At 37.4% G+C, this 22,210-nt stretch overlaps 1 protein-coding gene across 1 annotated transcript in view; it reads right to left on the bottom strand.

Moving 5' to 3' along the window:
* Nucleotides 1-22,210, bottom strand: part of LOC135161894 (nuclear pore complex protein Nup88) — a 96,777-nt gene that overhangs the window by 5,148 nt on the left and 69,419 nt on the right. Inside the window, exons 3-6 of the mRNA XM_064119869.1 lie at nucleotides 6,423-6,545; nucleotides 5,339-5,611; nucleotides 3,531-3,881; nucleotides 1,035-1,120 (exon numbers count right to left, since the gene is read on the bottom strand). Of these exons, the coding sequence (XP_063975939.1) occupies nucleotides 1,035-1,120; nucleotides 3,531-3,881; nucleotides 5,339-5,611; nucleotides 6,423-6,545 (833 nt within the window). The remainder of the gene's footprint in view (nucleotides 1-1,034; nucleotides 1,121-3,530; nucleotides 3,882-5,338; nucleotides 5,612-6,422; nucleotides 6,546-22,210) is intronic.

Raw genomic sequence — 22,210 nt, 5'->3', positions numbered from 1 at the left:
TTTGGAGTCCCACACACAGAGGAATCGAATGTAATAAGACGACTGGTAAATTAGCGAACGAAGCATCGCAGTATGATGACACCAGTTTTCTGGTTTCTCCCAACTCAGGCCCAAATACCGGAACGATGAAAAACAAAATACGATAACAGAAAGTAGATGCCAAGTGGAAGTAAATCGTAAAAGCGTGGAATATGTTGAAAACTTTTACACAAAGAGTTACAAGCCATGGTACAAAGGTATTAAACACCCGAAGGCTTTGATATCATGGGTAAATAGAGTCAAATCTAAGCATTAGCATTTGACGGCCTCTCTACACAGAATCAACATATGTAGTAGACGACCCGAATTGTTCTTGCGACCTGCCGCCACTTATCAACCAGATCAGTCAGAGTTAATTTTTCATTTGTCTTATAGCTCTAATTAATACTAATTTAGGCACGGCTACAACAGGTTCAGGTACAGGCATCAGATCAAGAAATTCAATTTGAATGTTCAATAGATTATTTAACCTGGGTGAGCATTTCAAGTCTCTCCTTCGAACGAAATATATTTTCATTACAAAGATCAATGCGTGTTAATTCAAAGAGGGCTATAGGATAAATGAAAAAATATTTTTATGGATATTTTTAAAAATCATAATGCTTGAAAGTAATTGATGCCCAATGCAAAGTTGACCCGAAGGTTTATTTCCATATCAGGGTCGACTGCAGCTTGAAATTGGGAACTTTTTTTTACAGATGGGGCACTTCCTTCTCTTGAAAATACTGATTGTAAATACTGAAGACTAAATGTTAAAATGTATCAAGTTTTAGCATTTGGAAGAGAACTAAATACCAAATACCTGACCGATTAGTATTTAGGAATTACTACGTATTGAAGTATCTAAAATTCTTCCAAGTTTCTAAATACTAAATATTAAATGGTCGAGTATTGAGTATTTAAATTGGTCCTTAATTAGAGAAGTATTTAGTTTTGTTCATCATTGCTGATGAACAAAACTAAATGCTTCTTTCACGGTCTAAGATTAAAAATACCTTCATTGGCATTGAGATATTCCTCCAATTGTGTTATCATTGTCACTGTTACCATGTGAATTCCTGCATTGTGTGAGCAAAAATACCTGCAAAAAAAAACATTTCATCATCAATCATTGTAATTATCGCGTTAATATTGCTTTTATCACCGCTACTACTAATATATATCATATAAAAAAATCCTGCAGCATTTTGATAGGATTTGCTGCACGCAAATACATTTTTAGTAGTTTGTAAAATGCTACCATAGTTAAAATTGCTATGGAATATGGCACAGCAAGACCATATTTCATTTATTTGAAAATGTCATGTATAACATAGTGAACTTCAAAAGTGCTACAGTTTAAATTTGGGAAAATGTGATTGTTATTTTTACGATTCAACAGCGTACTTTTCATTTTACTTCGCAGTAGAAACACAGAAGAGGACATTTTAAAATCGACGATACAAGTACTTTCAACAATACTACTATGTAGGATGGCAAAATCTCCATTAAATAAGCGCGAGTTTATTTTTGTGCGAATCAATTTTTAAAATCAGTTATACAATATTGAAGAAATAGTATTTTGTACAAGGTGAAAAATTTAATTTTGCTCTGCTAATAAGGAGAAAAATTAATCGCGTATTTCAAATCTTTATTGATATTCTGGTACTTATTTGGATTATTCATAGGAAGTTTTCAAGATTTTAAAAGATTTTATAGAAAATACAAAAAGTAAAGTTTACTGTGGTAAAAAGACAACTTAAAAAAATTACACGATAAAATAGAGAGGAGATAATTTTAGGACGTCTTTATCCAAATCCAAGTAGGGCCTGCCACTGCAATACTAACATTGCAATTTTTTCTTCAAATTTCTTTCCGGATAAGATGTGATTTCACGTCCAATCGGCAAATCATTGAACCTCAATTATTCAGCTAAGTGTCACAAACAATTCACAGAGGTTTTCAATTTGAAACCAAGTTTTTTACGCCCCAGAGAATTATGACAATCGGTCTGGATTAATTTTACATTTATTTTTTCGGTTATTATCATTATTTTTTCCCTGATATTGAGTTTATTTCCTCAAGCGTTGAACAATTAATTGAAGATATCATTAAAGATCTTTCTAATTCGTTGGTATATCATTAGGGCGGTGGTACAATTCTTGGCTGGCAGGTTGTAGCTGCTGGGCATATCGAAAGAAGCTAGTAGTGGTCATGCGGCTATTTTTGTTGCGGGTTGCTCTCGTCGGGAGGTGATGTTTGCGGACTACGATGGCACTTCTAGAAGAATTTTAGGACCAACCTTGGGGCGAGACAACAAGCAGGGGTGAAGCACGAAGTAGGGACCACCACAGGGGCTACTTTGGTATACGAACGGCTCCAAGTCTGGCGACCAGCGGGTGCAGGCATCTAATCAAAAGGATCTTCAATTGCAAGGGGGCTGCGGCTGTACCCGCACGCGACCGCACTCTAGATGGAACTTGCTGCCCTGAGTGTATGTGCCAGGGAAATTCTGGACAGAGGGGACAAGGGCAAGAAAATAGGCATCTGCTCTGAGAGTAAACACGCGCTGGGAGGACTCCTCAGATGTGAGAGCTGCTCGCGGCTAGTGAATAACTGTAAAGAGGCTGTACACAAGCAGCTAGGGGTGGTCTGGATCCCAGGCCACACCGCAATTCTCGGCAATATTAAAGTCAATGAGGTGGCCTAGAAGTGTTGTCTAAAGGGCACCTACCGGAGAGGGCCTGCTGAGCGTGCACATAAACTTTGTGGAGGATATGGTTCGGAAACGTGCGAAGAGAGGAGTTGTGGAGAGATAGACCTTTCTACGTGAGCCTTCGAATAAGCTGACTGAGGAGCTGATGGGACTAAGCAGAATGAAGCTTCGTTTGCTGGTAGGGCTCGTTAGTGGCCACTGGCCCCGGACATCTTATCTGGCGGAAATAGAGAGGGCAAAAGGCCCCACATGTCCGAGATGCGGATTCATAGTAGAGGATCCGCATCACTTAAACACTAGATGCAGTGGTCTGAACGATATTCAGCGGGATGTCTTCAGGGCTACTTGTATCAAGGATATATAGGTTGATAGGGGCGGGATAGTAGAACTCGACGAGTTTGCTCGAAGGGCCAACATACTGGCAGCTCTGGACATGGCGGCTGCTAGTGATAGAGTGCAAAATGGCTGAAAGGCTCATTGCACTTCCTCGCATCTGTGAGGAACGCTACTTCAGTCAAAGCTTGATATATGTTGCAATGCCAAACACCAAAAGAAAATGAGGATTTAGGATAGTAGACTACTCACGGGAGTGAGTAGTAAAGTATTTAATGCCTCCATAGAGACGGAATAGTAAATATTTTCATATTTAGTTATTTAGTGAATTTAAAAGTTATAAAAGAAATTGAAAGATTTCACCACCAGCTTACCTATCATCGCGAATGGAAAAATTTTATATGAAATTTTCTGTAATAAATCCTACATGTATCGGTGCAAAAATTATTGTCCTTTAATTTACCTCAATTTATTCCCCTTGTCGCGGTGCAGATTAATTGGGCACCTGTATTTCTTGTCTGTAGCAGTGAATAATAGTCCAAGCTCCATTTCAACTTCTTCAAAAACAAACAATGCATCATCTGGCGTGTGCAGACTATACGTGGACCCGTACTGAGACCAAGTCTTTTCATCGTCACCGTCCCTTTCAGGTTCGCGCATCAAAAGTGCATGGTAGAGCTTCCCCGTGGTTGTCGCAATAACAACAACAGGGGGAGTCGTTGGAATGCACATTATTGAACAGGAATCCAATCCGTAGTTGTCAGCAGCTGGTGGGTACATAGACAATGCACCCAGAACATCTGGTTTCGTCAAACTGAATAATCAAATTAAAACATTGAAAATTTATTGCATTCTTCCAATATGTTGTTGATCAATACTAAGAATTAGTAGAAACTATAAAAACTTCCATAAAGCATGAATATCTCTTTCTCAAAGCTATGCAGCTCGCATATGAAGCATTTTTCAGTTATTTCATTTCTTAACAATTTATATATTTTAATATATACTATCCATTTTTTCAGTAATTTTTCTTGCAAAATTATGGAGAATTATCCTGTTCCCCTTCCTACCTCATCCAAAATCCTATCCAACGATTTCGGTTGGTGGTGGTGGTAGTGGATGGATATATATATGTTTGTAGTACGTAAAAGTCATCAATTTAGTAATAAAAAGTTTAATTACGATGATTGTCATTATTCTGTCGAATGATTTTTGTGTAATTGTGTTGATTTTCTTTTCGATAAATTACCAGTATTGTCAACTAATTTCTTTCCACAATTTTCATGGAACATTGCCCGCTCGGCAAAATGACATACTCACATGCAGAGCAAAAATTCTACAATTGAGTACATTTTACTTGTAAATAACTTTTTCGAATAAATTGAGCGTACAAACGAAATTGAATCATGATTGACTGATTTTGGTGTGATTAACTCTAAAAACAGAGCCCATTTATGATTTTTCAATTTATTGATACACAGAAAGAAATTTAAAGAAAAAACCATTCTTGGATTTCAAGACGTTCTAAAATCGTCTCCGCTCTATTTTATTGCACGATTTTGTTAAGTCTTCTTTTTACCACAGTAAATTTTACTTTTGTACCTTCTATACAATCTTTTGAAATCCTGAAAATTTTTTACAAATAACCTAAATAAGTACCAGGATATCAATAAAATTTTGTAATTATTCAATTAATTTTTCTGCTGATTACCAGAAAAGAATTAAATCCTTCACCTTGTACAAAATACTATTTCTCTAATTTTGAATAGCTGATTTTAAAACTCTGCTCTGCTCAAAAATAAATTCGCGCTTATTCAATGGTGACTTTGCCATGCTACATAGTAGTATTGTTAAAAGTATTTGTCTTCATCGATTTTAAAATGGATTTTGTCTGCATTTATGCTGGGAAGGAAAATGAAAGGTAGGATTTTGAATCGTATTTTCCGAAATTTAGACTGCACCACTTTTGAATTCTACTACGTTACATATGAAATTTTGTAGTGCGCTGTTCCATAGCGATTTCTACTGTGGTAGCATTTTCTAAACTGCTAAAAATTTCTTTCTGTGTATCTTTGATGATTTCCACAATAATGAAATTTATTCTTATGTAACTCTGTTGTTGATTTGCTGTTTTTTTGTTTTTGACGATTTGATTATTGGGATGAATTTTTCGAGGATTCAATTGGTTTCGGCTAAGTTTTCTAGGATAAATGCACCTAGAACCAGCCCCCAGGAATGCAGAACTACTCTACCGACTGTGGAAATACGTACCTGCCAGAGAGAATGTTACCATGAACCATCAGAATATCACCATCTCCACGGAGCACTAGAATGGGCCACTGAATTTTATGCCAGCTGCCATTGCCATTGCCATTGTAATCATCATCAAATTTCATGGTCGGTGTTGCGAAATCAAAATCTACAGCAGTCTCCCCCAATGATTCAACATTGGCGATAAACTTCGTAGATGAGATGGGTGGTGTCGGTCCAACTTTCCAATTTCTAATTAATTTCGGAGTTTCACCGATCTCACATTCGTATAATCTTGAAGCAGGAGAGAATAAATGAATAAAGGTTAATACCCTTGCGATAAAATCAACATATGTCAAAATACGCAAAACAATTCAATTTTTTTCAAGTCTGTGTGGAAATTTACATTTTAATTGGTATCAATGAATAGAGATCAGGGAACAATCATATATTTTAACTTTTTAGTTCATATTTATTTGCACCAACAACAAAAGCGGACTCAAAGTTGAGTAAGTGAGACAAATTTTTGAAGTTGGATCTTTATTTTCCTGACAGTAAAAGCGAAAGTCTATATTAGCTTTGATGTTTTTTTCCATTTTATTTCAATAATTTGTATGTGTCAAGAAAAATTCAACAAAAGTTTCGGTAAATTAAGATATTTGTTTTTGCTATGCTAGAAGTAATATATGTTTTTAAATTGAGAACTAACGAAGAATATTATCCAAAATGAATTGAATAAGCATAGTATAGCACAGAATACTTTCACCTGAAGTAAAACTATAATTCTGATTCTGCGAGCACGACATAATTCCGCAGGGATCAATCGGTAGATTACAAAACTCACACGGAGAGAAATTTCTAAAAAAAAATTATGGTCCTAGCACAGAAAATGTGGCGCAAGGTCCTCACAGAGGAAATTTTATTAGCGTAAATATGAATTTTTCGTGAAATTCTGTGAAAATTCACCAGAACTCCTCAGAAACTGAACCTTAACAATATGAGATTTGTTCACACCCGAGGAATTATAATATTTTCCAGTACCGGTACTAGAATATTTATAGGCAATTTCTCTGTGTGCATTCAGTGACAAAACATGAATACTTACTGAAAAGTATTTTCCGATGTAAGAACAAGTAAATGTGAATTATTGGGAGATCCCGGATGCCACCTGACTCTCCTGACTTCAGTAGATGCCAACTGTGAGCTATATCCCGTCAAATTGTAATTCCTGTAACAAAAAAATGGAATTTTTTTTTTACGGTTGATAAAGACACTGGCCGTTATTAATGTCCTCTCTGCGTCCAGTGATTAATGCACGTGTACGCGTCAGCCAACGCACCACCTACAATACATTATCTGCCCTCGACCGGGGAGACCTGTGTAGTGAGTAACTCAGTACGAGAGGGGGTTCTTAATAATTGATAAAAATGTATGCACGCACATGGAGCTCCTTTTTTAGGGTTCTTTTTTCACGTCCCGACGTTGTAGGACATCAAAAACGGTCGAAAAAAGCGTCGCGAACAAAGGGCGCACTCCCTGACAAAGTTTACTGCGATTTATTCGCACTTTTCCATGGAGTACTGCACCGACTGACTAGTACTACATCGTGAACACCTAAATTTTTCTTCCTTCTGCCATGAAATTTTTTCAAATTTATCAAAATTAATGCCTTATGCTCGACAACCTTTTTCTTTAATTTTTTTTATTAGTTTAGTGATGAAACCCGTATAATGGATTATTTACGCTGTCATTATCGTTAAATTTGCTATTTTCCATTTTTCCCTTATGGCCTAATTCGATTTGAATTCGTAAAATGGTCTTTCCCACCTTTACGTTAACGAGTATTTCGATATCGGTTCGTTCTGTGCAGGGCCTGATATATTATTTTGCTCTCAGCTTAGCAACAGAATTCGATACAGATGACGTAGGGATGGACATATACATTTTGTTTCTAAAATTTTTTAAAAATTTCTATGGACCAGTAAGATGACAACGAGATCTCTCCCTCTAATTATCCATTATCCCCGATGCTTTCTTCACCGCCAAGATCTCATGAGCAGAGGCCTCGACCCGATTAAGAGCTGCCGATGCCTGATGGACTTATCTCCTCAGATTTAAACGTTGACTGATGATAACACCATGGCATTTGAAGATACACAGTCAGAGGATGAAAATGTTGAAGAGAGAATGGAGAACAATGGAGTATTATCAGTAATTTCAACACTCCATACTGACATTCGTTTTGGACTCTGTTTCTCAGAGTCCAGATCCCATCGAAGAGCTAAAGGTGCATATCCTCCAATGGACCTCACTTCAGCAAGTCATTGTGTTGAACTTGCTGAGAAAAGAGAGAAGACAAGCCACACGACTCCATAGTCAAGAATATGCTCATATGCTCATGACATTCCATGAATGAGGCCGCGTCGACTTGAAAAATAAATACGGATCACAGCACGTCCAGATGAGGTTGTTTGATTTCAAAAGTCAGGCCCTCGTCCGGTTACCTAGGGCTTGGCACATCGGGACCTTATCTGGAGTGTAGAGCACTATTAGGCCCAGGCCTCATCGAGTTGAGTGGCTGTAGGACCTGATAAACCTTCAACCTTCTAAAGTCCCATTCCGGCAAATATGAATTTTCCTTTTCCTTAGCTTCGACGGTCGCTGGTGTCCCGTGTATCCTGGTCTGTGACGCTTCAACTGTTGAGTACTCATAACCGTGTGGGAAATATAAGCCGATGAGTGCTCATTCTCATAGATTGAAAAATATATTATTGCTTCTTCTGTTTCATCCAAGGTGATTCATTCCTAATTTAAGTAATAATAATCCATCATCAATTATTTCAATAATTATCATTATCAATAGCACAATTGATGGCTGCGAAGATGCGGCTTCAGGGGATATGGAGAGGAGCTAATGGGGGCCCGCAACTCGGAGGGCCACCGGACTGGAGTCACACGCAACCGTACTCCACACTCAACTAGCTACCGTGAGAGCCTGTGCAGAGTAGTTTTGGACAGGCAGAACAGGGGCAAGAGAATACATATATATCTGTTCGGTTAGCAGGGGTGCATTGAAGATACTCCCCGGAAGTGTGGGCTGCTTCTAGCTAGGAAAGGATTGCAATGAGCTGATGGAGAGGATAGCTGTGAACAATCAGCTAGAAGTGGCATGGACCCCAGGCCACGCTGGCATTCTCGGCAATGAAACGGCTGACGAGCTAGTCAAGACCGGATGTCAGAGTGGAATGCTGGCAGTAGGAAACTACGTAGGTGTGTTCACAGACTATGTAAAGGACATGATTCGAAAGACAGCGGAGAGGGCGATTATGGAGAGTTGGAGCTCTGGAGAGGGTGCCAAACCAGCCAAACACACAAAGTCTCTACACCGCAACCCAAGGAAAAAACTAGCAAGCACACTGGTCGGCCTGAAGAGAACGAAGCTCCGCTCTGTGGTGGGGCTCACCACTGGGCACTGGCCCCTTGTCGGATATCTAACAAAAATAGATAAGGGGAGCGACCCCCGACGCCCAAGATGCGGGCTAAGAGAAGAAGACCCTCACCACCTAACCACAAGACGCAGTGGTCTGGAGGAAATCCGCTGGGATGCCTGCAGGACATGCGTTAGGGAATGGATGGGCTCTGCGACTTTGCACGCAGGGCACACATACTGAGACCTATCGGCACGACGGCTTTCTAGAGGAGCGTGTGAAATCGCCGAGAGCCTCATTGTACGTCCCGAAAAGAAATAGCCTAAAAATGTTTCTAAAAATCTAGTCTATTATCAATAACAATTCAATAATTATTATTATATTGAAAAGTGTAATGATAATAATTCTTATTATTGCTGAAAACATATGAAATAATAATGATTATTGTTATTATTCTACCTTGATATCCGGCATGCCATATTTTAACCTTAGCTGAGCCGGATCAGGTATGTCTCAGGTCCACTGTACTCCGGTATAGCACACCTCGACCACAGCACAACCTGATCCGGCGTGATTGGCGATTGCTTATACGGCATGTATGCTCCCAGGTGAGGGTTTCCAAGCTTAGAGGATAGGCTCAAACTTGGTCCAACCTCGGTTACCAAGCCTCGGGATTCCTAGTTTTAACCAGGGTTGAACCTGTGGTAATTCCTAGGTAAAACCAAGTTTGGCGATTCCCTGTGAATTAAAGCTTGGCTACCAAGGCAATTCCTATCTTGATCCAAGCTTGAGTCTCCGAGCTTGAATTGATAAGTTTGAACCAAGCTCGGGCCAATATATTGTAGAAAAAATTCAATAGTTTATATTATATAAAGATATAAATCCATATTTTTTATAAATAAATATATTATTTATTTATTTTATTTTCTTTAATTTTTTGCAAGTTCGAGAATTTCTAACTGGTTATCGTCGGAGGGCTTTGAGCCAAAACCGGAAAACTGTTAACAGAATTCGTGGAAAAAAAATAAAGTTGATCGTGATGGTCAAAGAAAAAAAATTAAGTCAGAATTTAAATTGGAAGAATTATCAACTTTTGACAGTTTTGTTTAGCTATACTAATGCTTGGGTTGGGGGGAGCGAGCTGAACATATTTTTTTTCAAGTCAAACTTGGAAGTCGAGCTTGGGTGAAGGCTGATGACCAAATTAGGCTGAAGCTTGATCTCAAATTGGGTGACGCTTGGATCAAGATTGGCCCAAGTCAGGACGCCGAACTGGATTCAAGCTTGGATCAAACTTGGCATCCAAGCTCGGACCGGCGTTACAAACCAAGGGCTAGCCAAGATTGTTCCAAGCTTGGAAACCAAGATCGAACCAACCTAGCCTAGTCTCGGTCCAAGCTTGGACCAATGGTGAATTCCCACCTGGGCTTCAGTCTTTGTTGAACCTGTGGCTTGTCGTTCTCAGGCATACCATGTTTCTACCGTGGTACGGCTAGACTCGGGATGACTGACAATTACTTGACACGGTCACCATATTCAAACTGGATTAAGACCTGACGTGCAAATCACACGGTATGCCTTCTCCGCTGGGTTTCATACGGCGCAATCCTGGGCTAGTCAAGTTTCCTTGATCGCGACTTGCGCGATTTGTGACCAATTTGGCTGTGATGTGACAGCGGGTTCACCTTACAAAATTTCTAGTCGGGAACAAGGGATTTTTTTTTTATAACTTTCAATGTCTATTTTTTGGCGGTCTCGGAGGGGGGAGAGCTGAACAATAGTGAAGGAAAAAACCGACCAGAAACAACACCGGAAAGTCAAAACAATTATCCTAACCGTCACGGGACATTTGCCACCACCAAGTCATATTTCTAATTAGTTTTTTACTGGTCTTCGGGAGTTGTTATTTCGTTAGAAATATTGGGGACAAAGGGGAGAAGGAGATGGGCTACGCCCTCCCTTGCCACATGCTGGACCATGATAATAATACGGATTCCCTCAGGGGTTGAATGGGATGTACAAAGAACGAGTGGAGTAAACTTTTTGTCCTTTTATAGAGTAGAACCTCTTTGTACATTAGATACACGAAATTGCAATTAAATAGGAACAAAAAATTCATCATTTCCGGCTTTTCGTTTTTTGGAGCAACTTTTATTTAGCCTTTCCATTGGGATTTTTTTATTTATTATTTGATATATTTGAGAGGACGAAAAGGAGGAAAACGTATTTTATATCAGGGGAACGGATGCACATAATTATTTTTTAAATTTATAACCTAATTTGATTTGATAACCCGAATATACGAAATAAGGGCCTTTTATTGGTTGAGAGCTGCCCAAACGCGTGGAAAATAATACCTAAAAAGTTACGACTATTTTTTTTTCTTTAGATGGAGATTAGCACAAGGTGGAACTTAGCACCAGGTGAAATCGATTTCCCCTACAGGAATTTCTTGAATTTTGTTTTCTTCTGAAATTACAAGTTTTATTTTGTGAATATACTTTATTGGCTCAGCAATGCAATGACGGAGGTGATAAACTAGTTTCATGCATCGCAATTAATGATTGCAAAAGAAGATTCAATTTCAAAGGTCCGATATAGCCAAAGTAATCACGTCTCCTGTTAACGGTGGACGTCGATGAGCTTTGCAAATTATTGGTAGATTAGGCTCAATTATCTGACTCCAATACCTCATAACTTTTAAAACTTCTCGTAGTTTTTCCTGAAAAAATTGAATGATTCTTAAATTCTTTTCCGACATTTAATTCCAAATCACTGCGTCAAGTAAGACTATAATCGTTGGAAATCTAGGGAAATCACGGGATTTTATCGATTCCGGGCGATTTAGATTGCTATCAGTTGCAATCTAGCAGTTCAGAAGTAACGAATCCTATTTCAATATTACACCAAAGAGGAAGTTATTTTAGTCCTATAAAGACTAAAAATGGATCTAATAAAACGAACCAACGTTCGAATGGTACTTTATAGCTCTTAAAAGACTAAAACAACGTGGGTCACACGACAGTAAAATATTTTCTGACTTATGTGATTATCACTCACATGAGTTAGAAAATACTTTTCTCCCTAATAGCACAATATACTATTTTCAACTCATCTGTGGTCAATAATAAAATGAACAATGTAATTCCTTCCGTTCCATGGAATAGGTGCAGTCACAAATTTGAAATCGTGTAATCACCGAAAAACTTGATTGAAATCACATGAAATTGATAATCGCTGTGTCACGAGATTTACAAATGAATGGCCCCTCGGGGCCGTCACCTGTGCTTTACATGCCATTCTTCTCTGGTACAGATATACTTCAACTTTGTGTGACTTTGCGTCGTGACCGAGGTTGGAAGCCCCAGAGTAAAACGAGAGTTTACCGAACAATCCTCTCACTCGCGCTCTTTACACTTTTGGAAGATGCTGGAGAGGAACTTAGGTAAGCACGAGACGACGTGGTATTAAATTATTTTGAATATAATATATTATGTAGATGGCATAGAATGGACCAATAACGAGGGGCCATTATGATAATCCAGCCCCATAGATTACACTATAAAACTTCCTTAACCCACCTGTGAGTGACGTTTCAATCAATTTTTACGATCATTCGGCTAATTTAATTGAATCAACGGAATAATAAGGTATTCCCTATTCAATAAGACTAAATTTATTGGTGGTCATAAATAAAGATTACCATTACAAAATGGTGAATGATGATTATAAATAGATCACTCATCTAATGTATGAAATTGAGATGATGTTCTTACAATTATTATTTAACGTGATCCCGAAGTTAGTGATTAGGCGGCTATTAATAATTGATGACCCGATCTCAGCCCTGAGGCAATGTCGATATATTTCACAAACTTTTATTTACACTGGTTAATAATGTTAAGTTCCCAGTAATTTGATGGTGGTAGACTGTATGATTGTTGATATGGTAAACTGTAGATATGATAGTTAAGTCCCGATGCTTTCCTGATTTCGAACCTGACATATACTCCTCATTATTTGATAACGACCCCCTGAATAACCGTTGGCCCACTGGGTTGTAACTGAATGTATGATTAACTGTTCTTGACTCTAATTGCGAATATACTGACTAGGAGCCATGCTCGCTCTCTACCGAGACCCCCTAAGTTTCATCATATGTACCAATGCCTCCCGATCGTGTTTCTAATCGTATTCCAATTTTCAGCATCTAACATAAAAATATTGATTTTTCAGTAAATATGAGATTATATGAAAAATTCATGTTTTCCTGTTTCATTCATCAATTCATGTTTTCATGGAAAGTTGCTCCCGCGCTTCAAACAACAAAATGCAAACTTTTCATTCCTGCAAGCCTGTTGAAAAATAGCACGTGCACTTGAGCAAAATATGACTTTCCGCCGTTCATGGACGACATACTATACTATACTGTATTGTAGGATCAAGATTATAAAGGGACAGGATTTGTTTATTTCAAAAACGTAGCTAAATTTATTTCAAAGAGCATACAGTTAAATTGATGAAAACGTCAAAGAAGAGGAGTATCCTCTCGCGCAACCGGTCAAGTCACAACTGATTTCATCCCGCTTTTCCAGACCCGACAACGCACTGTTTTTCCTTCGTTTTTTTAAAACTAATTTTCTCCCTGAGTGTTCATCAATGCAAGCGCTGTCCTGAAGGTGACCCATAACACATAATTTAAACTGAAAACTTAGCGTCTAAATAAACCTTAACGTTCACCAGTGTCATATTGCTCTCTCACACGTGTGTGAATATCTTATTTCATCCATCCCACAATATTGTACACAATGATACACCTCTTAAAGATAATTGAGGCTCAATTTATATTCTCTATCAAAAACCCAAATGGAAAATTGCAATAGAGAACAGCATTGATTGTTCTTAATCTTGATCATAGGTCACTGATGCGTTTGGAAAATACTTAATGATTTCCTTTCATTTTTTTGTTTATTAACCAGGCGTATATGTATTACATCTAAGTTATTCCCGCTGTTACCATTACCATAAGGTAAATAATAAAAAACTAACGATTTGCGTATTAGCGCTAAATTGAGGAGTCTTGCCCGAATCATATTATCCATAAATAATTGTTTTATCAAATTGAACCATTGTTCAACATCTCACTATTATAAATAGGCGCGTGCTCGTTTCTAGGATCTCGAAAACTTCAAATTGGATAATTATGAACACTATATTGAGCAGCCAGTTCCTAACGAAAATGCTTACACTTTCAGAGATTTTTGTGAAGAAAAAAAAGGTTTGTACAATGCAGTTAACAGTATTTGGGCGTAATTTCTATTGAACTATTTCTCTCTACGTTCTGAGGCATTCCATAGTGACTCTCCAGTACATCTAGCCCTAAGTAGAGGGTCTTCAGTTACGTGCTCCTGCTTCACAATTATTATGAACAACATAATGATTGAAAAAAATTATCTATTGTCTATTGAAAAAAAAACTGCGAACGGTCGATAAGTGAAAGAAATGTAAGAAGAATTGACATTTTTTCGGAAACGAGAACAAAAGGGGTGGAAATTCAGGGAGAGCCGACGAGACGGAGGTTTGTGCCCTTTTACCGTGGCTTGTACCTCCTCGGTTTGGCCATAAAATCGGGATGTTGCACAAAATATATATAACGAGGCAGAGCCATGGTACCCAACGTTGATATCCCGGATGGTCTTTGCAACGTAATTCATGCACCAGGACGGTCTCACCTTCGCCTAACTAAGACCGTTAATTCTTAGACATTGTGGATGCTTTTTGGGGGGGGGGGGTATATTTAATGACTCCACTCCTCCTCCTTCGTACCATAAATTTATTTCATAAATTTAATTGGCGACATTTTTCATTCAACTTTTATTTTAGGACAAGAAAGATGGAATAGATGAAAATAAATAAATGAGGGACAAGAAGGGGACGAAGACGACGGTTATGCACGATTGCTGAACACGTACACCGGTAATTAAAAGAACCGACAGATGTCTCTTTTCGTCGCTGAGTTTTATTTCGTTAACCGAGAAAGAGCGAGAGAGCGCCGGTGGAGGGATTGGGTCGACGCGTGTCGTGTATTTAAAATTTCTTCCTCTGGCAGAATAGGTTTGCACAAGGGTGAGTCGGTTGATTAAACTAGGTGTCGCGTTTCTACTAGTGCCGACGAAATTTTTCAACTCATAGGTTTTTTGCTGTATGCAAAAGGGAAATTTTAGAGAAAAATTTCAGAGATCATCCAAGAGATAACAATTAGTTTATCAATAAACATCTTGAAGGTGCGGGAGATAAACGTTTTCAAACAGTATAAATAGCCTCCGGCCAAATAAATATTCAGCGATCCCATTTTTCAGCTGGAAAAAATTGAACGATGGTGAAAGGGTTGAATAAAAAAAAAGTAGAGAAGGGGCTGACCGGGTGAACATATGAAATGTCGTTACAAGTAAACCCAGCGTGTGGCAGCCAGAGATTAGCTCTGGTTTATTTTGGGATTACATATGTATATCCATTAGGTTAAATCATTTTTAAAAACGTGAGAGAGGGTCGATGAGGATGGGGGATGCGTGCAGAAAGTGAAATACTCACACAAACCTTCTGTTTATACATCGGATTCAATCTCTCTTTTGCCATTTTTTTCCATCACATCGTTCTTTATTTTTCGTGCATTGGAGTTATCGTAAATTTTTTTAGGGGGGAAAAATATTACCGAATTTTCAGGTGTGTGTTGATAGCCGAAAATTATATTCTGACTCATGTGAAATTGATGACTCCACATGAAAGCGACTGCTTTTTAGGTGAATTGTCGATTGTTACTACCACACATCAATTTCGTAATATTGTCAAAGTTATAGGAAATATCTGATTGTTTTTATTTAGGCCTGGAAACACTAGATTCCTCATTCATCATGGAGATTCAGAAAATTCGATTTTTCATATTACATGATCATTGATTTTGCAGTGAAAGTTTGAATTTTTGAACCCATTGTGAATTGAAATTTTCCGTTTATAAACTTCCTCGTATTGTGAAAGAGAAAGAAATGAGGCAGCAGACAAGCTAACAGGAGAAGCAACGGATCATCTCCCCGATGAGTTCAGAATTCCTTTCACAAATTTCCGAACACACTTCAAACGAAAAAACTACAGAAAAACGTCCACTAAAATTATAGAACAAGCAACCATTGGTATAAAGAAAAAAGTGTCAGAATTCTTTAAGCTCTACTACAGGGACACTGCTAACACTTGGTATGAGAATTCAAAACTTGCGAGAGAAACAATAGTCACTATCAATCGTCTTAGAGCCAACCATTAACACTTAGTAGTTCCCTGAAAACAGTTGGAATAAGACTGGAGTTAGTTGACACTCTAAGTAAATCGAACTACACGCGGCTTTTTAGGAATAAAAAAAATTTGCAGATCCAACTGATAAAAAATATACGACATTTATTTGTAAATATTTGCAAGGCTGTGATTTACGAGTCAAAACTGAATTGGGAAATAAGGGAAAAATGTAAAATAGCAAGTGTAATGTTAATGAGAGCATAAATAGCCCACTATATGGATTACATCATTTTAAATAAATGAAAGAAAGCTCATTGTGAAATTTGAACATGAAAATCCCGAGAAGTTATTGCCTTTATTTTTAATATTTTTAAAAATGTAATTGAAAATTAAGAATTACTAGAAATTTTAAGGAATTAATTGATTCTTCCATAGAACGTACTACTAAATTTCACATAACTCCCTTGTTGTTCGAAGTTGAAAGTTTTTCCCTTGATATTTTAGATTTAATTTCCTAACAATGTAATATTTAAAAAATAATAATAGTAATGCCAATGCCTAGTTCACAAAGATATAAGATTTTTCCACCAAGTAAATATGAAATAACGTTAATAACATATGAAAATAAAACAACCGGAAAGTCCTAGGACGAGAAAAGCTCCTTTCGCTGTCTCTCCACACATAAGCAAAAAACCAAGCACTCGAATTATTCATAAAGGTAGGCTGGCTTGGAAGTGGGATTTCGTTTTGGCTGTGTTGCTATTCCACATCTCCTCCCACAACCCCGTGAAAATACCCGGCTACTGAATTCTACCGAATGTTACGTGGATGATAAAGATAGGGACGTTTCTCGCATAATAAACACATAACGGTAATCCTTAAAACAATAATTAGCTCCCGGCAGGAGGAAGAGAGACTAGTGCCATCATCCTCCCTCTACGTTGCCGTTTGGATGTACCCGAGGTGGGAAAAGGCCTGGTGTACTTTCCCCCGCAAGCTCGTTTCTCACTCGTTCCTCCCGTCGTTTTCTCACGTGGAGAGAGATTCAGAGTTCGCAAATTCATTGTCGAATTAATCAGTAGCTGTGGTAGTAGTTTTCGGGCTGAACGTGAATACCAAGAGCCGATAGCTTCAGTGCAGCTACGAGAAAACCCAAGTAGGAATTAACAATTACACCAAGCCTCAACCAGGCTTGGGCCAAGACAAGCCAAACCTCGTTTTAAACTGCCGTTATAGCTTGGGCCTAGCGTGGGGTGCGCTGGGAGTGTAACATTGGACTAAACTTGGCAAGTTCAGCCTAGCCCAAGGCTGAGGCCCAACATAGCGCCGAAGCTAATTTAAACCAAAGTCTAACGTCAACTAGGTCTTGGAATTAACTAGACTGCAAATAAAAATTAACACATTTACTTATTTTAATTTTCATTTCCAATAATAGCATTATTATAAAAATCTCGTATGAAACACTTAAACATAATGTCTAAAAAAAACTTTTGTGTGATTCATCCGAAATGTGGAGGGCATGTCTATTTAATTAATCAACTTGAAATTAGTCGACTGTTAACATAAGACAATTGTTGATTTGCTGAAATCAGAAAAAACTCTTACTGATACGACCATCATGCAATTCATCGCTGAAGCACCCGCAGAACCGCGAAATAATTAGGAAGAGAATTTCGAAACACCTTTCTTCCAGAAAGCTAACTGTCGGTCACCAAACTTACGATAAAAGTAAAATCAAAAACCATTACACAAAAAATTGACTTTCATTTCAACAAATTAATCCTTTGAATTATGTAAAATTCATATTTCTATTCCAAATCCCAATTCTTCAGCCAGAGATAATAATAAAAATCTGCTTGATAATAATAATTATTTTTTGTTTTACATAGGAAATACTATCAACCCCCAACCCCCCCAACTTTTCCAATTTTTGACTTCCCCCCAAACAGAATTGACAGTAAAATATTGCAACAGCTGGCCAACCTAGAGATCAACTCCATGAATTTTCTAACCTACGAAAATTCAGGGAAATTGCTCTTGACTATTCATTAATGAAAGTTAATCGTGAGTTGGTTCGTTATCAAACCAGCCAAGTCCATGTGTGTAGATGAATGGATAACCAGTACTGGGTCCAAGCGCCAAAAGCTAATCAGCTTTTTGGAAACCCCCTGACGAGGTCTGTACGCCAGTTGCGAGAACGTCGCGGGGGATTACCAAGTTGTCTTTATTCAACTCGTAAAACAGACGCAGTTTCGGTTGCTGCAAAGAATTAGGACGTTAGCAAATAGAAGAGGGAGTATTTCGCGTGGTGTGAGATAGCAGTGGGAGGAGGTGAGTACTCACCCCTCAGATACCAATGGGGGGTAGTGGAGGTTGGTGCTTGGTAGTAATAGTTTTAATCCGGTGTCTTGAAGTCAGGATTTGGGCGACGCCTAGCGGCAGTTAGTGGCTCTCTTGGTAAAGTGGACGACAGAGGGGGCGGGGATGGGGGAAAGCCACTTCGCGGTCTGATATCATAAGCCGAATAATCGCTATTATTGCCGCCATTTGGTTAATCCGAGAAATCTCAACGCTCGGAATCGTCGCATTTACCATTGCGGGCTTGGCTGTTGGCGGGGGTTTCAACAGAGTTTCTAAAATGCAACGGCCATGTTGATTATAGGAATTTTTGCACTTTCGATATTGCGATAGGGTACTCGTTAGGGAGAGTGTAGCAGAACAAAATGGTCCGAAAGACGAATATAGAGTGAAATTCAGACTACTATAACGATGACCACCCGAAGGGTTAGGTGATATTGATGTTCAATTGGGAAAGTGAATTTCTCTGGTATTCGGTAGCTTAATCGGCAAGAATCCCCGACGCCACTCTGGAAGACCGGGTTGGATTTCCGACTGAATAATAGCGGAGATTTTTTCACTCTAATTCTTTTCGAGGTTTTTTTTATGTGAAATATCTATAGGCTCACTTGTAAACCGAATTGTTGACGTGGCGACGGGTCGCCACGCTATACTACGGTAGACATATATATATATTATGTGTAGTAGAGTGTACGGTGTGGCGACCGGTCACCACGCTAGACTGAGGTATACATTTAATTTTTTATTTTAATTTTTGACAATAAAATATGTGTAATAGTGATAACTCAGAAAATCAAAGTGCTCAACCTTGTGCAAAGAAAGTGAAACTACACTATGGCATACTACCAAGTCATCAGTAAGTAGATCGTATTTTTCAAGTGTCCATAAATGTAATTATTATATTTTTATATTTGATTAATTATATTCATATTAATCATATTAGTAATTTATAAATTATATTAAGATTATCTTCGATTAATTATTCTTTTATTATTCATGAAGGAATTAATATGGAAAAATTTATTAATAAAATTTATATTTGCAAAACTTTAGTCATATATTGCAATAATTAACTAAGATTTGAGTTCATGAGTATATTGAAGCCACACTCAAAATTTTTTTTCTTTCTCTTGTGTATTTTAATATCATATTTTTCTAAATATTTCAGTTCCCAACAATCATCACAGACTTTATTAATCGAATAGTACCAGACTATTTTAATTTTTATCTTAGATTTTATTAACATGTTTATATTTTTTTCAGAGTAAACAATAGTAAAAGAGAACGTCAAAAACAATATAGGGAGCGGAACAGAGACAAATTGAAACATCGTGAAGCGGAAAGAAGAAAGCGTATACAATCTTCACAAAGCATTATCGGACCATCTACCTCTTCAAACTCAAATATAACGGAAGTAAATAATGAAGAACCAGTAACTGCTATTTCATCTACTCTTTAAAATAAAAGAGACCGTCAAAAAAGATACAGGGAAAAGAACAGAGAAAAATTGAGTCAGCGTGAAGCGGAAAGAAGGAGGCGTCTACAGAATGCAGAAAGTATTATAGAATTACATACTTCTCCAAATATAGGAAATAGAGAAATGATTACAGAACCAATAATAATAATAGATGAAGCAAGTACAAATTCTCGAAATTTAACTGATTTGGGAGAAATGAAACATGAAGTATTTGACATATCTCAGCAAAATTTAAGTAACCTATCAAGCGCAAATATTGCGGAAATTCCGAATAACTACAGTCAATTTAGATATCATAAAATAGCTCATGAATATTTCATCGATAACTTTAAAAATAATGAATTTGGACATGTTTGTTCATTTCATTGTATTGCAAAATTTAAACGACAAAATGTTAGAGCCGCTGGAGTGGCCATTTACAAAAACAACAACACTTCACATGTTACTACACTCAACATGGATCTAGCAGTTCTAAATGCTACAGAAGTTCATGATTCTCAAACATCTATTGGTGATATGTGTGCTTCACATGTTAAACTTGAAGACGGAAGTGAATTAATTATGATTGTAGTATACATTTCACCTAATAACAAAATGGATCATATAATTTCATTTTTACATGAAAGGTTATTTCCTTATAGTCAAAGAGGTTCAATAATTTTTAAAACGAATAAACATAAACTACCATTAATTTTAGCTGGAGATTTTAATGTAAATTTTGCAAGAGCTGAATCAATGCCATTAATGACATTTCTTCAAAAAGAATTTCAATTGCAAATCAACAACAATCCAAGAGAATCTACTACCAAATATGGAACAACAATCGATGCTGTATTTGTGAGATATCTTGATGATGTTTCATCCAATACTTTTGTAACGTACTTTAGTTATCCTCGACCAATCGTCACAGTAATACCGGCAGAGGAAAAATCGAATATAACTATTACTGAAGTCACGGATGAAAATATTTAAATTGTGGCCACTTGATATTAATATCGAATTTTTATATCACATGTAAATAAATGTTTATTAAATAAAGTTACCATTTTCTGTAAGAAATTTGTAATACTTCATTTTTTCATTAGGCTATATTTAATTCCTGTAATAATATTACCTTTTATGCATATTACTTGTACATACACGATGTTTCACATCTGCCAGGCGTCCCATGACGGCTCACATTTTTTGTTAAAAAATAACTTTATTGGCTCATGGGTTTTGCCACCCCTATATATATTTCACTAAGCACGCAGAAGAATCTCAGTGAAGAGGCGAAAGGAGACAAGAGGGTTTAGACATTCAAATCCCCGAGATTCGTTTTAATGACCACAACTTGCTTACAAACTGGTCGACCCAACGCTATATTTCTCTGATGACGCTTTTCCGAGTGTACTGTATGCATTAGAATTGTGTATACGGTGGGTGAGAAGAAAATTTAAAGGGTGGGGGAGGAGGAAGCACAAGCGCAAGCAAGACACTTAATAATGGCAGAAAGTTTTTTGGTAACATTCAAAAAGCTACACGTTCACAACTTTCCTTGCATAAATCCTTTCCACTGGCTTCTTGGTAAGATTTCAAACTTAAGTCTTGGACATTGCAATTCTTGGATAATTCAGTGGGTGGAAAGTTTTATTTTATGAGCTTTAGGATAGGGTGATGATTTCATAGACTAGCCCTTTATGATCGAATCAAGGAAAAACTGACTGGTGATAGACTGATTTGACGTATCCATATCAACAGTAACTAAAGCAATTGAATGTTGCTTGTCTCGAAAAATTATATAATTTATTCCAGTGGAAGAAGATCAATATTGTCTGAGTGATCATCAATTCTCAGCTTCTAATGCATGGGATGTGTCACGGATATTGGTCATGTTTTTGCGTACTTTTGATAATTAGTATGATTTTCATCACCTTTTTAATATTGAATTATTTGGATTTTTCGATTCTCCGGTGCATTGCGACCTATTATGGTTGTTCGGTCTTAAACATAACAAAATTCTGAAACTAACTAAGTTTTGGGGAAAGGACAGATCCCCAAATTTCAGCATTATTTTTTGTCGCATAGAGTCATAAAAGCAGAATTTGAAAACAAGCTGGCCATTTTGACCTGTGTTTTCTTCTCGCCGAACCACTTGATTTACCAGTTTTATTAATTTATCCTCGAATATTTGCGGTACAATTATTTTTTTTGAAATCATTTTACTCGTTGCTATTCTGTCGTTAATATTAACTAGCGATCATTTCGTGTGAGAATAAAATTAATTTTTCAATTAGTATAATCAGTAAAAGTGATGTTTGGTAGCATGAATATCGAAATGATTGAATTCGGGGGAGATTAATCGTC

Source organism: Diachasmimorpha longicaudata, chromosome 4, assembly GCF_034640455.1.
Source record: "Diachasmimorpha longicaudata isolate KC_UGA_2023 chromosome 4, iyDiaLong2, whole genome shotgun sequence".
NCBI lineage: Eukaryota > Metazoa > Arthropoda > Insecta > Hymenoptera > Braconidae > Diachasmimorpha > Diachasmimorpha longicaudata.
This window is presented reverse-complemented; position numbering and strand designations above follow the sequence as displayed.